This window comes from Leptopilina boulardi, unplaced genomic scaffold (assembly GCF_019393585.1).
Source record: "Leptopilina boulardi isolate dan_hultmark-lab unplaced genomic scaffold, ZJU_Lbou_2.1 LbouV2_41, whole genome shotgun sequence".
Lineage (NCBI taxonomy): Eukaryota > Metazoa > Arthropoda > Insecta > Hymenoptera > Figitidae > Leptopilina > Leptopilina boulardi.
Window position 1 is genome coordinate 537241 of NW_026137985.1, and position 14529 is coordinate 551769.

The following is a 14529-nucleotide window of genomic DNA, read 5'->3' on the forward strand; positions in this document are numbered from 1 at the left end:
TAATTTTTTAAATAATACTTTATTCAAAAAAATGCTTATCTTTAAAATTCAATATTATGTCTTGACATATGTGATATAACTGTTCTAAAGTTGGTTTACAAAACTTTGTAACGACCACGCGAAACATTATGTGCTCCAGATGTTTGTAATTTCATTAATTCTTCTTTAATTAACCGTGATACTTCAGCTTTCGCTTTGCTTACAGCTAACTCACTCGTTGATTCAATTGCAAGATATAATTTTCTTTCTCCTTCGGGTGGTGCTTTACCAGGTACAATATAAGTACCTCTAACTGTAAGTCCAGCTTCTGAATATTCTGATATTTGTGCTAATGCTTCTTTGCTAGTCACCCGCCATCGGGCTTGCTGTGGGAAATCATTGATTTCAAGTTCTTCCTCATATTTTCGGAAGGTTTGCTCACCACCTTCACATTCGCCTTCAACTAAATCTTCTTCTCTTGGTTGATAATTAAGTTTTGTATTCAACTTTGCGGCTAATTGTTCGGCGACTGTTTTTGCCTATAAAAAAGAAGAAATTTGTCACATAAGTATTTTTTAAGAATTATTTTTTGAACCGAAATATGTTGTTAAAAAATTTTAAACTTACCGTAATAAGATTGGTAGGTCCTGCTCCTTTCAGAATTGCTTCTGCAGCCTGCTGTGAAACACCTTTTGCTTCAGCTCCCAAATTTTTAGCTATATTTATTTTTGATGCAAGCTTCTTGGCCAACTCTAATTTGTCAGTTGCACTTGGCACAGGTTGTCCAGGTACAGAAATATTGGGAACCGAGGGTCTTGATATTTCACGTACAGTTCTTTTAGGTGCCAACATACTTTCAATTTGTTGATCAATGTCATTTTCAATATCTTCATCATCAGAGTCTTGTAATCCCAAAGCTGCTTTTTGAAATTTCTTTTTCTCATTAGCTAACGCAGCTTCGGATTCATCAAATTTAAATCCTTTCCCACTAAAACCTCCACCAGTATGAACTTTTTTACCGTCTGCTACTTGACGAGCTTTATAGTCTTCCCAAAGTTTTCGTAATGATTCAGGTACAGGAACCATGGCTAATTCATGAGCTCGTAAAATATCTCCAGCATATCTCTCTTGTTCTGATGTAATAAACGTGTAAGCATAACTAAAATAGAAAAACTAAATTAAAATAAAGAAAATAATGGCAAAATTTATTTAAATTACAATTACCCTTTATTTCCAGCTCTGCCTGTTCGTCCACATCGATGAACATAGTCTTCATAGTGATTTGGACAATCATAATTGACAACAAGAACAAGACATTTTACATCCAATCCCCTAGCCGCGACAGACGTAGCCACCAATAATTTTGTACGTCCAGCTTTGAAATCTAATATTGTTGAGTCTCTATCGCATTGATCGATTCCACCATGTAAAGACATACATGAGTAAGATGCTTTCATTAAATCTTTCAATAATGTATCAGCATTTTCTTGTTTGTCGACAAAAATAATAATAGATCCTTTTTGATGATAGTGTCCAAGTATTTCAAGAAGTTTGTAAAATTTTTGATCTTCTTCAAGAACAATGACGTGTTGTTCGACATCCTTACAAACAACAGAACGCCCTCCAACTTGTACTTCAACTGGTCGAGTAAGTATTTTTCTAGCTAATGCTTCCATTTGTCGAGGAAAAGTAGCACTAAACAAAACAGTTTGTCGATCTGGTCGGACATTTTCCATTATTCGCATCACCTAAAATCATTAATATTTTGTGAACAAAAGAATAAAATAAATCATTTATAAAAGTTAAGTAAACAAATTATTTTTCATTTTTGAGAATATAAGTTTAATACACAGTGAAAGTTAATCCAATGAAGGTTGTAAAACATCTATTTTACCAAAACAATGATTAAATTTTAAAAAGGGATACCAATATAAAAACTAGACTCTAATCAAAAAGTCAGCTTTTAATTCTCAGTTCTACTTCCAATTCTTTTCAAGTTCTTATTCCAGTTCTAATTCCAAGTTCTTTCTTCTAATTCAAAGTTATTCAAAATATAATTTTTACTACAGTTATTCAAATTCTTTTCAAGATAATCAAGTTTTTCCAAGTTTTATTTTCAAGTTCCAGTTCAAGATATTATTTAAATTTATATCAAGGTTCTGATTTAAACGAGTTTTCAACTATATTCATCAGTTATAAATAAATATAAAAGTAAGTGATTTTATTGTTCATTAATTATTTTTCTTCTCTCAACTGTATTACTTGTCATATTACCAATTCCGAAAGTCTCCATGCGAAATTATTAGCGCTTGATAGTTCTTTCATATTTATAAATTGATTATCATTTTTTTATTTACCTTCCGAAATGATTTTAGAGAATTTAGTACATTATTGTCAAAAACTGTTTTAGTTTTCATTTTCTCCATATATTTATAAAAAATAAATGCAACAATAAATTTCTTTTAGCATTTTTATGATTAATATAAGAAGTTGAGGGTTGTAAAAAATACCATGAATTTTTTTCAGCACATTAACACATTAAAAACACAATGGAAAGTTAATAACCCACGTTTATAGACGGAAGGTGCCGATAAAACGTTTATAGACAAAGGATTAATAATTTTAATCATTTTTTCGAAAAATCAATTATTTAAAACATTTTCCAATTCAAAATTCTTCAAAGTTTAATTATAGTTTAAAGCTTATAAAATATGTACTAAAATTTTAATTAAAAATATTCTGAAATTCAATTAGTTCAAAAAATTTTTAACTATTCCTGTTCTAAAACTCAATAATTTCTAAAAAATTTTAACTTCAATTTCTTATTGAATTAATTATTTCTAATAACTTTAATCAAGTTTTTCAAAAATTCAATTACATAAAATGTTTTTTAATTATTAATCTTTAAAATAAAATTTTTGTTTATATTTATTTATGCTCAATGCATAAAAACTTGAAAATCAAAGTCAAACTGTTTCAGTATTTTGTCTCGCATTTCAAAGAAAACAGACTTAAAAATCATACCAAATTTTTTTCTTATTCCTTATGACTCCCATAACAGAAATTCACTTGAATTTTTGATTTTTATCAATTTGGTTAATAATGGCAAGCTGTCCCCATTTACCCTGAATTTTCAAATTTTTGGGGTAAATGGGGACAGCTTGTCATTATTAACCAAATTAACAAAAAACAAAAATTCAAGTGAATTTCTGTTATGGGAGTCATAAGGAATATGAAAAAAATTTGGTATGATTTTTAAGTCTGTTTTTTTCAAATGCGAGACAAAATACTGAAATGAAAAAAAAATAAAAAAATTTCAATTGGTTTAACTATTATATATCAACTACAATTTTGTTTCGTTTTTTCAACCCCTAATTCAGTAATATACTTAAGGAAACTTTTGTCTTAAATCTTTCGTAGAAACTATGCTGTTCCCATTTACCCCAAATTTTATGAAATTTTCTAAATTTTGGGGTAAATGGGGACAGTCAGTTTCATGCGTTTAAAGCTTATCTAAATTTTTTTCTGCTGCAAAAAATTAATCCTGGGAACGTAAATAACAATTTAAAAAAAATAAACCCGGAATTATTACCTTTTAAAGGAAGAAACTTACGTAATTTGTGAAAAATAGCGATTTTAAAAAAAAATTTTTTAATAACTTTTAATTGCTTAATACTTTTTAAAATATAATTAATAATTTTCAGTTAATTTAATTTTCTTTTTGATTACATAATTAATTTTTATTAATTATCAATTAATTAAATTTTTTGAAAAAAACATAAATTTAAATTTTCCATTTGCAATGAAATATTTATAGAAAATACAAAAAAATATTTAGCAAAGAACATTTTTTTGTAATTTCAAAGATTATAAAAAATCATCGAACATTGACTTTATCAAAAATATTTATTTATAAAAATTTAATATTTATATTTTAAAATTTTTACTTAATTATAATTATGCGAAAATTTCATTCAAATGTTCAGGAAAGTTTCACGCTAAACATTTATTTAATTGGGACATTTAAATCTTTACACAATTTTCACTAAACATTGCAATTAAATATTCCGAACATTTCAAAAAAATCTTAAGGAAATCTTTAGAAAAGTTTCGGTGCTGTGGGGTATGTTTTTCTTATCATCACTTTTTCGATATGTTTTTTCTTGGATTTTTATTGTTGTTACCGTTAACAATCCAATTATTATTAGAAACTTATTGTAGTTGTATAAATCAAAATTATTAAATTAAATAAATTTAAATAAAATTTTATTTTAATTAAAATGAAACCATATTGTGAAATATTAATAACATTTGATTATTTAATTTGATATTGTTCATTTTCTGTGTTTCAAGTAGTAGTTTAAAAATATATTCAGTGCGCATGTACGTGGGCCATACACCGACACAGCGGTGGCGCCATTAGTTAAGTTAGTTAGTTCAGTTCGTTCACATAGTTTGACGAGAAGAGTTATCTTTGTAATTCTCATATTATTCTTGAATTTAACAATAAAACCTATTAATCAGCATGTCCGTGTATTAGTACGTTTTTCAATCTTACAATATTTAAATATAAATAAAATTGGAAATAAAATTCTGGAATTAAATTTAAAAAATATGTTATAAATTTTTTTTTTCAAAAATTCTTAAAAAAAAAATAATTTTTAGTAGCATAAGGCTGAAAAAAGTATCCAAATAATAGTAAACTATGAAAAAAGTTGAAAATAGTAAAAAAAAATGTGTACAAAATTTACCTGTGGTTCAAATCCCATATCAAACATTCGGTCAGCCTCATCTAAAACGACGTAAGTTACTCTTCGTAAATTTGTTACTCTTCCATTGTTTGCTGCTAACATGTCAATCATTCTACCAGGTGTACAGACAATTATTTCTGCGCCTCTTTTCAATTCAGCAATTTGCTCTGATATACCAGTACCACCATATACACAAACATGAGAGAGTCCTAATGATTTTGAAAATTTTTTTGAATCTTTTCCTATTTGCATGCAAAGTTCACGCGTTGGTGTCATAATTAATGCAATTGGTCCATCTCCCTCAGTTAATGCTGGTTGATCGAGAATATGTCTAAACATTGGCAACAAAAATGCTAATGTTTTTCCACTTCCTGTTTTTGCAATTCCAATTAAATCACGTCCAAACATAATTGCAGGAATAGCCTGACACTGAATTGGCGTTGGTTTTTCATATCCCAATCGTTTCAATACTTCTAATTCCTTTTTCGTTACACCACACTGAGCCCAAGATTTAATTGGTTTTGGACAACCTTTTCCTTTTACACGTATTCCCTCTAATTCTTCTTTATATGCTTCAACTTCTTCTGATGTCATTTTTGCTGCAAGAATAAAATTAAAAAATATAAATATATATATTAAAAACTCGTTAACAATTTTTTACGTTTTACATTGTAAAATTATATATTAAATATATTAATGATTTATTCCAGAACAATCAGAAAATTAACATTGTAATTTTAATCCTCCTCCTTATACATATAATAAATTTATTTACTTCTATAAAAAGCCGGTTACTATAAAAAAAAGTTCAGATTCTTACCAATTTCAGGTACTTCAACATAAAATGATTTTCTGAAGGTTAGATATTCTGTTGTTGCGTGATCAACTTTAGCTAGCTCTCTTTTTTGTTTATTCGCAATACCAGCAGCTGTTTCGTGAAGATTTTCTCCTTCTTCTTCACTCGAATATTCCAATCCATCTTGATTTTGCTCTATTAATTCGCCCTTATGTTTTTGAACTTTTCTCTTAGCTACTCCAGTAACAATCATTACGCCAGTAGTTTGAGTAACTCCAGTATTTGTACCATTGTTAGCGGCCTTAGGATTTTTATTATCCAATTTATTAACTTTTCTTACTTCCTCTTGTACCTTCGAAATAAAATGAAACGTTTAAAAAAAAATAAATGCTAAAAATATAAATCATTATATCGAATATTTTAAAAATATACTAAATTTGCCACAATTATTATTTGCTTAAATATAGAATAGTACTTTAAGTACTATTACCTCTGCCATAAAAGCATCAAGTGGATCTACTTCCTCTGTTTTATTTTCCTCTGTTACTAATGCTGAATCTTCTTTCGATTCGCCATCACCTTCTTTGATCTCTTTATTGTTAATACCCTGAGTGACTGGAGTGTCCTCATCGCTATCATCTTCTAAAGACCATTTCTTAGAAGGTATTTGTATATTAGCTAAAATAGAAGATTTTCCATCTTTTCTTGTTGCCTCTTGTTCCTTCTTCTTTCGATCTGCACGCCATCTTTCTATTCGCTCACGTCTTTTTTGCATCTCCAGCTCTAATCTCTTTTGTTCTTCTTCCTTTTTTGAACAACAATTTTAAAAAATTTTAATATATTATGCAAGTACAATATTTTTAATATTTTGAGCAGAGTAAATAAAATTTTTTTTTCTTGAAAGAAACATTTTATAAAAAAAATTGCTGGAAAAAAACTTTGTTATTTAAAAAGATTTATAATTACCTTATCAAGATTTAATGGATCAAATGGTAACTCCTCGTTATCCCATTTTTCTTTATCCTTGCGTTCACGGGAGCGAGATCTGTTGGATCGTTCTTTCCCCAAGCGAGAAGATTTTGAACTGCTAGTTCGCTTTTCTTTATTATCCCCACTGTAACTCATAACAATCATAAACATTTTGATCTTAATATTAAAATTTCATTGTCCTGATAAATTTACGTTCAAAAAACTTTTTGCGGCACAAATTAGCACAAAAATTGTTTTTTCAAAAAAACGAAATGGCGTTGCTAACTTCTGGCACGTGATAAATTTTAAGAATTTTCTAGTTTTAACTGCTGTTACTAGATTTATTGTAAATAATATAAATCTCACCCTTTTTTGTCTCTTTCATGTCGATCTCTTCTGTCACTTCTATCTCTATCACGATCTTTAGAACGACTTTTCCTATCTCTATGTCGTCCTTTTTCTCGATCTCTACTCCTTGAACGCCTCCGCTTTTTTTCTGGAGAATTGGAACGAGATTTAGATCTAGATCTAGACCGCCTTCTATGATGTCGATCCCTAAATTTGTAAAATTATACAAAATTGAAGTATACAAATAAATTAAGATTAAATTTGTACATAACATTAAATTTTTGTTTTATCAATCTCTTTAATGTTAAACAATTTATATAATGTAAATTGTGTATAAGTTATTAAAAAATACATTTAAATGTGCGATTCCACATGAGATTTTCAACTTTTTCGGAGTAGGTAAACCGATTGCAACGAAACTTTGGAATTTTTGTTACATATAGTTAGACTAATATTTAACGTAAATTTCACCTTAAAATAATTGATAGTTTAAGAGATTTGCAATAATAACAAAAAAATTTTAAACTACTATATCTTCCATTCTATCAATCGAATTGAGTTCTACCTTTTTTTAAAATATCAAGGAAAATAAGAATGTTTCACAGTAACATTTCCATGAACTTTTTTTTAAACTTCAAAATTAATCTATGACAAATTTTCAAAATTTCAATTCAGTAGGACAAATTTTGAAAAATAATAATTTAAAGTTACTTTAAAAGAAGAAAAAATTCCAAGTCATTGTACAAATTATTCGAATTCATAATATTGGCAAATGTTTTAAATAATTAAATTTTCAATGAACTTGATTAAAATATTATTGAAAAAAATTTATTTATTAATTAAAATTGTAAATTTGAATTGCTGAAAATTATCAACAAAATTTAAAACAGTAAATGAATTTTAAAGAATTTTTAATAAAAAAGTTTAAATTTTTGAAAAATTGAATTAAAATTATATAATAATAAAATGCTTGGTCTGTCTTTCTGTCCTAACTTGAAGTTGGCCTTTTCTGATTTCACATGTTTTTTTGAATAGTAATCTTATGACGTGTCAAATTTTGACAATTCTTTTTCTCATTTTTGCCAAAGTTGTATAATTGTGTTTCCAAATTTCGGAATAAGTTTTTTTTAAATTCCAAATTCGAAAATTCAATTCACGAAGCTAAAGTATACAACGTTTATCAACGAAAATTTTTTTAAAGTTGTATATTGATTCAAAAATTATATACAAATACAAAAAATTTATGATGAGAAAAAAGATGCCCCAGGAAATTTCGTACAAGATAGTAATTTGAACAAAATTTATTTTTATAAATTTATTTTTAAGGTACCAGGGGCCAACGAATACCTATTAAATATTAATTATAAAAACACAGGCATCGAATCAACTTAAAGACACAAAAAAGTCGTTTTAGTCGATTTATATTCCAAAAAAAGTGGATTTGTTTTTTATTTTAACAAAAATATTTTACAGATAAAGTTAAAGTTCAAATTTTTAGAAATAATTAAATTTCAAAAGACATTGTTAATTTTCAAACAATTATTAAATTTTACAGAACTAAACATAATTTATCAAACAATTTTTGGAAAACATTTTTTAAATTTAATTGAATTTTCAAAGATTTAAAATTGAGATTTTTGAAATTAATTGAAACTTTAAGTGTTTTGCATTTAAAATTTTAGATGATTTCACTAAAAATTTATAAGAAAATGCGGACAAAATACAATAATTTGAAAATCATTTTTAATTGAAAAATGGTTTCAGATAGTTGAATTTTCAAAGAATATTATTAAAATAGTTAAAAATAATTGAATTTCCTTAGAGTTATAACTGAAATTATTAAATTTCAAAAAAAAAAAAAATTTCGATGAAAAATTTAAGAAATAATTAAATTTTGGATGCTTTTAAATTCAAATTTTGGAAAATAATTGAATTTCAATTGAAATTTTGTATAATAATTGAATTTTTTAAAATAATTGAATTTTATTTGATTTTGAATTGAAAATTTGTAAAATAATTAAATTTTAATTAATTTTGAATTAAAATTTTGGGAAATAATTGAATTTTAATTGATTTTAAATTTAAATTTTTTAAAATAATTAAACGATTGAACGAACTTACCTTAAGTGAAGTTCAATCGCAATTGTGCTAGCTGTCTCGTCCGAATATATCATATTATGTAGTAATGTGTTTACTGACCGTTCCAGCACAGTTATTTCAAAGATTTTTTAAAATAACCCATTTTTTGCCGCCTTCAGTCTTAGATGGCGCTCTGTGCCTTTCCACCCCTCTCTGCTGTGTCCCCAAATCGCCATTATATTTTAAAGTGTGTTTTTAATATTTTGAAAATCGCAACGTTCTTATCTGTGGGTAGGGAAGATAAAAATTCTTTTTCGGGTTGGGTGTGATATATTCGGACGAGACAGCTAGCACAATTGCGATTGAACTTCACTTAAGGTAAGTTCGTTCAATCGTTTAATTGTACTTCGCTGTCTCGTCCTCTATATCATATTATGTAGTTGTTTAAAGTTTGTTGCGATTTTTTTTTTTTTTATTTTATTTTTATTTTTAACTAGTGAAAACTGAACAATTATTTTTATATTTTGCTTAATTAATAATGAAATTAGTAAATATTCTTTTACGTTATTTTAAATATAAGTTGAAGAAAAGAAAGAAAAAAATTTTATTTTTAGCCATTTCCTTGAATGATATTTGCTGCAAAGTTGTTCTCTTGAATGACTGGACGATTGTAAAATCGTGCAAAGACACTAGATTTTTCAGTCCATCCTGCTGTCTTTCTGATGACCTCTATACTTGTGCCTCTGCGGGCTGCTGCAGACGTAGAGGCGTGCCGCCTACTATATCCCTTAAATTCATTGGTATCAATACCGCCTTCCTCCATCATTTCCTTGATCCAACGGCTTATAGATTGTGATGTCGCTTCGTGATGTGGCTTATTGTATGTCAAAAATAGGTGTGTGGAATTTCTTCCACTTTCTCGTAGCGTTGATGTTCTTTCCACATATGTTTGTAACGCTGAGGCTGTACATATTTTGGGTTTCTCTTTAAAGAACGGGATGTGAAGAACTGGTTGATCTCTATTGTTTGCTGTTGTTTTTATTCTTTCTGAAATCTTAATCTGCATCAATTCCGATGTGGTGCTTATATCCTCTAGCCTGATTTTTGATATTGATTGGATTCGCTGCGCTGTTGTTAATGCTAGTAGTATTGCTAGCTTTTTTGTTATTTTTTCTAATGATAGGTTCTCATTTACGTCTAAAGTTTCTAAATATTTCAACACTGGCTCTGGATCCCAAGTTGTGGAATATTTAGGCTTCTGAGGTCTTAGTCGAGACACTCCTTTGAAGAACCTTGATAGATCCGCGCTTTCACTGAGTTCGTTGCCCATTAAAATCGATATCGCCGCTCTATAAACGTTTAAGGTGCTGTAAGACGATGTCACCTTCAGCACTTCCGAGAAGAAAAGTAAGATGTTGTGTGTCGAACTGTTAAAAACTGGAGTTTGGTGTTTTTGACAAAATTCCCACCAGAGTTTTACGCCCTTATTATACTGCTTCTTGGTCTTATCGGATAGGGACTCGAGCATTATTGAGGCTGCATCTTCCGTGGCTCCTCTAGCGTTGAAACCTTTCCTGATAATCTCGACGCCACCAGGGAAAGTTTCGTTGAGAGCGGGTGTGTATTCCTGTAAGGACAAGTCAATAAGTTTTCATGAGGTTTAAAAATTATTGGTTCATCAATCGTTAGTGCTAAGAAAATTGGATACCAGGGTTGTGATGGCCATAAAGGAGCCACGACAACCCCTTCCGCTTTGTCTATTTGTATTTTTCTCAGCACTCTTAGCAATAACGTAAATGGTGGAAATGCGTAGAAAAAATTACTGGACCAGTTTATTGTGAATGCATCTACTGCAACCGATTCCGGATCTTTGTGCCAAGAAACAAAGTTTTTACATTTTTTATTAGCACGAGATGCAAAGAGGTCAATTTTTGGCTTTCCGAATTTTTTTATTATGGTTTGAAAAGCATAGTCAGACAATTCCCACTCTGTTTCGGTTGGCAGGATTCGTGATTGCTCGTCGGCTTCAAAGTTATCTTTCGAAGTTAAATATGAAGCATGAATCCATATGTTGCGATCTTCGCACCAGTTCCATATTTCTCTGCTGAGTTTTGTAAGCTTGGGAAAACGAATTCCGCCCATTCTGTTAATATAAGCGATTCCTGTCTGATTATCCATTCTTAGCAGTATTTCGCAATTTTCACATTCTTTTGCAAAACACTGAAGTCCAAAAAACGCAGCTTTTAGTTCAAGATGATTTATGTGCTGCTTTTTTTCCTCTGAACTCCACCATCCGTGTGCTTTTTGTCCTTGACAAAAAACTCCCCAGCCTGTCAAGGAAGCATCGGTAAAGATTACTAATTCATACTTATCTTCTCTGATAGGATTTTTTGACCGTTTTATGTTTACAGCCCACCAGTTTAAATCCATTCTTGCCTCATTCGAAATTTTTACCAAGGAGTTGAAATTTTGGGAAGATTCCTTCAAAGCTATGTACTTTTCTCTTTCCAGCGTTTTAGTATAAAGCCATCCATATTTTGTGGCTGGACATGCTGCTACTAAGGTACCGATTACTTTAGCTAGCTCTTGAATTTTACAACTTTCTTTTTTCAGAAATTTTTTTATTAATTTTCCGATAGATTCTATTTTTTTTTGTCAATCGAATACAGAAGTCAACGCTGTCGAAAACGAACCCTAGAAAGGTACATAGCTGTGAAGGATTCGGTTGACTTTTTTTAGTGTTAATGATGAATCCTAGAGACTCTAAGAGTGCTTGAGTTGCCATAACTCTTCTTGTGCATTCATTTTCTGATTCTGAAAATATAAGGATATCATCTAGGTAAATGACTAGCACAATCCCTTCTTCTCTTAACTTTTGAACCACTGGTTTTAGGATTTTTGTGAAGGTGTATGGTGCTGTACACAGTCCAAACGGCATGCACGTAAACTCGTACAGGTTTTGCTGAAAACAGAATCTAAGAAATTTGCGATATTTATTTTTAACTGGTATTAAAAGATATGCGTCTTTTAAATCAATTGACGCCATAAAGCACTTTCTAGTTATCATTTTTAGCGCTGTTTTGACATTCTCTATTTTAAAATGAGGAGGTTCGATGAATTTATTAAGATTTTTTAGATTTAAAATAAATCTGTCGCTGCCATCTGGTTTTTCTCGAAGAAAATAAGGTGACAGAAATTCTTCGTTAGAATGGTCACAAACAAAAATTGCCTTTTTTTCTACTAACTGACCTATTGATTTTTTGGTTTTTTCCTCCTCTTCTGAGGATAAAACCCTTTCCGACGGTTGTTTATTTTGGCTTGGGGTGCTATGAAAAGGAATTTTATAACCTTCTATACATTGCAAAATAAACTGGTCCGAGGTCAATTTTTTCCACTCATTTTTAAAATATTTTAAACGACCGGCTAAGGCGCTTACCTTTATTTCTTGATGAATTTTTTCTTGTTCTGATTCGGCTGATATGACGGATACTGCTGATGTTGAGGCTTTTGCCCCCCCCTTCTTGCTCGACGTGCTGTACTTGAGAGGGCCCTTCGAGTTTAAATGAATTCGACTTGATTGAGATTGTCTTGAATTGTCTTTGTTGTAAGATCCATACGTTCTTTTTCCACTGCTGTTCGAAGAATTTTTCTCTAAATCTTTCACTGCTTTGTGAACTTCTCTTGCTGTTTTTATGCTCTCAGAAAAAGATTGCCCGAAAAGAAAAGTATCTACAGCAGCCTCTTCAGAGACTGTTTTCATAAGTGGGTCGAGAGCAGGGATGATAAAAGCCCTTCTTGTCATAGAGAGGTTATATTGTAGATCTGCGAGAATTTTTCCCGCATCGCATAAATAGTCGAACATGATTTCTTTTGACATATTCTCTTTGTCCATTGTTGTTGACAGAGCTTTACCTAAAGCGCTTAATCCAGCACTTAATTGCTTCTGATCTGCCACACGAAAATCATCTTTTTTCTTAGCAGCTGGGCCCATCGCACCTTCGACCTCTTTATTAACGGAAGGAGCACCCATTATATCGCAATTTTCTGGGGGAGGATATTTTTCAAGAAGCTGTTTTCGAGCTTCCTTTGGTAAGCCAGATTTTAATATTTTGATCCACGATTGAGCCACTGCATCGTTGATTGGTGTAGAGAGAGGTTCTTGTTTGGAGATATTTTCTCCCAGTCGATTAATCCAGGGATCTTCGATACCGACGTCAATTTTTCCAGAATTATTCTTTTCGACATCATTTTTGTTTGAATTATTATTATCATCCTTGTTTTTATTTTTTGCATTATCTGAATTTTTTTCCCCCGTTACTTCACCCTCTTTTGATTTTTTACTCTCTACACTAGGGTTTCTGCTGTGCGAACAACGCCGAGAATGGCGTGTTTCGAGCGACGAGCTTCTCGAGCTTCGCGCACTGTATTTGGTTCTCTTCGATTTTTTGTGCATCGCTCCTCTAGGATAGCGAGTATCACTCGAAGATGCAGGGGATATGGATCTTGAAGAACGATCGCTTTGTCGAGCGGATACATTGCTTGGGCTGCGTGACGTGCTTCGCGTTTGTTTGTGTGACGTTTCTCTTGGATAACGCGCACCACTTTTTGACGAATATTTCCGTTTTAATGACTTTTTATTGTTCGATGAACTTGATGAACTCGATGATCTCGTTGAGCTTGATGATCGTGATGATTCCGATGAGCTCGAACTAGAGCGATGGCGTCGGTGTCCACTTTTCCGTTTTGCGTATTTTTTTAGTTTCTCTAACCTTTTAACTAATTTCTGAATTTTTTCCCGCTTGTAACGTTTACTATTTTTTCTCTTTTTACTTTTCTCGACCGACGGAGTCATTTTTTTAATATAGAAAATATATAAATTTTATCTCTGCGATACGTACTGGAACGCACAGAAAAAACATAATGGCGATTTGGGGACACAGCAGAGAGGGGTGGAAAGGCACAGAGCGCCATCTAAGACTGAAGGCGGCAAAAAATGGGTTATTTTAAAAAATCTTTGAAATAACTGTGCTGGAACGGTCAGTAAACACATTACTACATAATATGATATAGAGGACGAGACAGCGAAGTACAATTGAATTTTATTTAATTTGAAATTGAAAATTTGGAAAATAATTGAATTTTAAAAGATTTTGAATTAAAAATTTTGAAAATAATTAAATTTTATGTTTAATTTTGTATTGAAATTTTTAAAAATAATTGAATTTTAATTGATTTTGAATTAAAAATTTTTTAAAATAAATTAATTTTATTGGATTTGAAATAGAATATTTTGAAAATAATTAAATTTTAAAAAATCTAGAATTGAAATTTTGAAAATAATTGAATTTTCTTTGATTTTGAATTGAAATTTTGGTTAATAATTTAATTTTAGTTGATTTTTGATTGAAAATTTAAATAATTAATTTTGAATAGAAATTTTAGAAAATAATTGAATTTTATTTCATTTAAAATTGAAAACTTTGTAAATAATTAAATTTTAAATTGAAAATTTTGGATAATTATTGGATTTTTAATTGATTTTGAATTAAAATTTCGGGTAATAATTGAATTTTAGTTTATATTGAATTAAAATTTTTAAAAAATAAT

General features: G+C 29.8%; 2 protein-coding genes across 4 annotated transcripts in view; both read right to left on the minus strand.

Moving 5' to 3' along the window:
* The window catches only part of LOC127289499 (probable ATP-dependent RNA helicase DDX46), a 25381-nt gene continuing 10852 nt past the window's right edge, over positions 1–14529 (minus strand). For all 3 annotated transcript variants that reach the window (XM_051317464.1, XM_051317463.1, XM_051317462.1), the window contains exons 3-10: positions 6862–7050; positions 6493–6640; positions 6017–6331; positions 5551–5878; positions 4731–5329; positions 1204–1727; positions 607–1138; positions 1–518 (exon numbers count right to left, since the gene is read on the minus strand). In XM_051317464.1, the coding sequence (XP_051173421.1) occupies positions 96–518; positions 607–1138; positions 1204–1727; positions 4731–5329; positions 5551–5878; positions 6017–6331; positions 6493–6640; positions 6862–7050 (3058 nt within the window). In that variant the 3' untranslated portion in view covers positions 1–95. The remainder of the gene's footprint in view (positions 519–606; positions 1139–1203; positions 1728–4730; positions 5330–5550; positions 5879–6016; positions 6332–6492; positions 6641–6861; positions 7051–14529) is intronic.
* Positions 9346–13837, minus strand: LOC127289501 (serine-rich adhesin for platelets-like). Its single transcript, XM_051317465.1, has 2 exons — positions 12359–13837; positions 9346–10549 (listed from the first exon to the last, which is right to left on the minus strand). Exons 1-2 carry the CDS (start codon positions 13772–13774, stop codon positions 9533–9535), a joined length of 2433 nt encoding a protein of 810 aa, XP_051173422.1. The 5' UTR covers positions 13775–13837; the 3' UTR covers positions 9346–9532.

Excerpts from the sequence above, each read along its gene's own strand:
- LOC127289501 (XM_051317465.1), bottom strand. The coding sequence starts at position 13,774 with ATGACTCCGTCGGTCGAGAAAAGTAAAAAGAGAAAAAATAGTAAACGT. Across the intron at positions 10,550-12,358 it reads AAATTCATCAAGAAATAAAG|GAATACACACCCGCTCTCAA; the intron begins GTAAGCGCCTTA and ends TTGTCCTTACAG.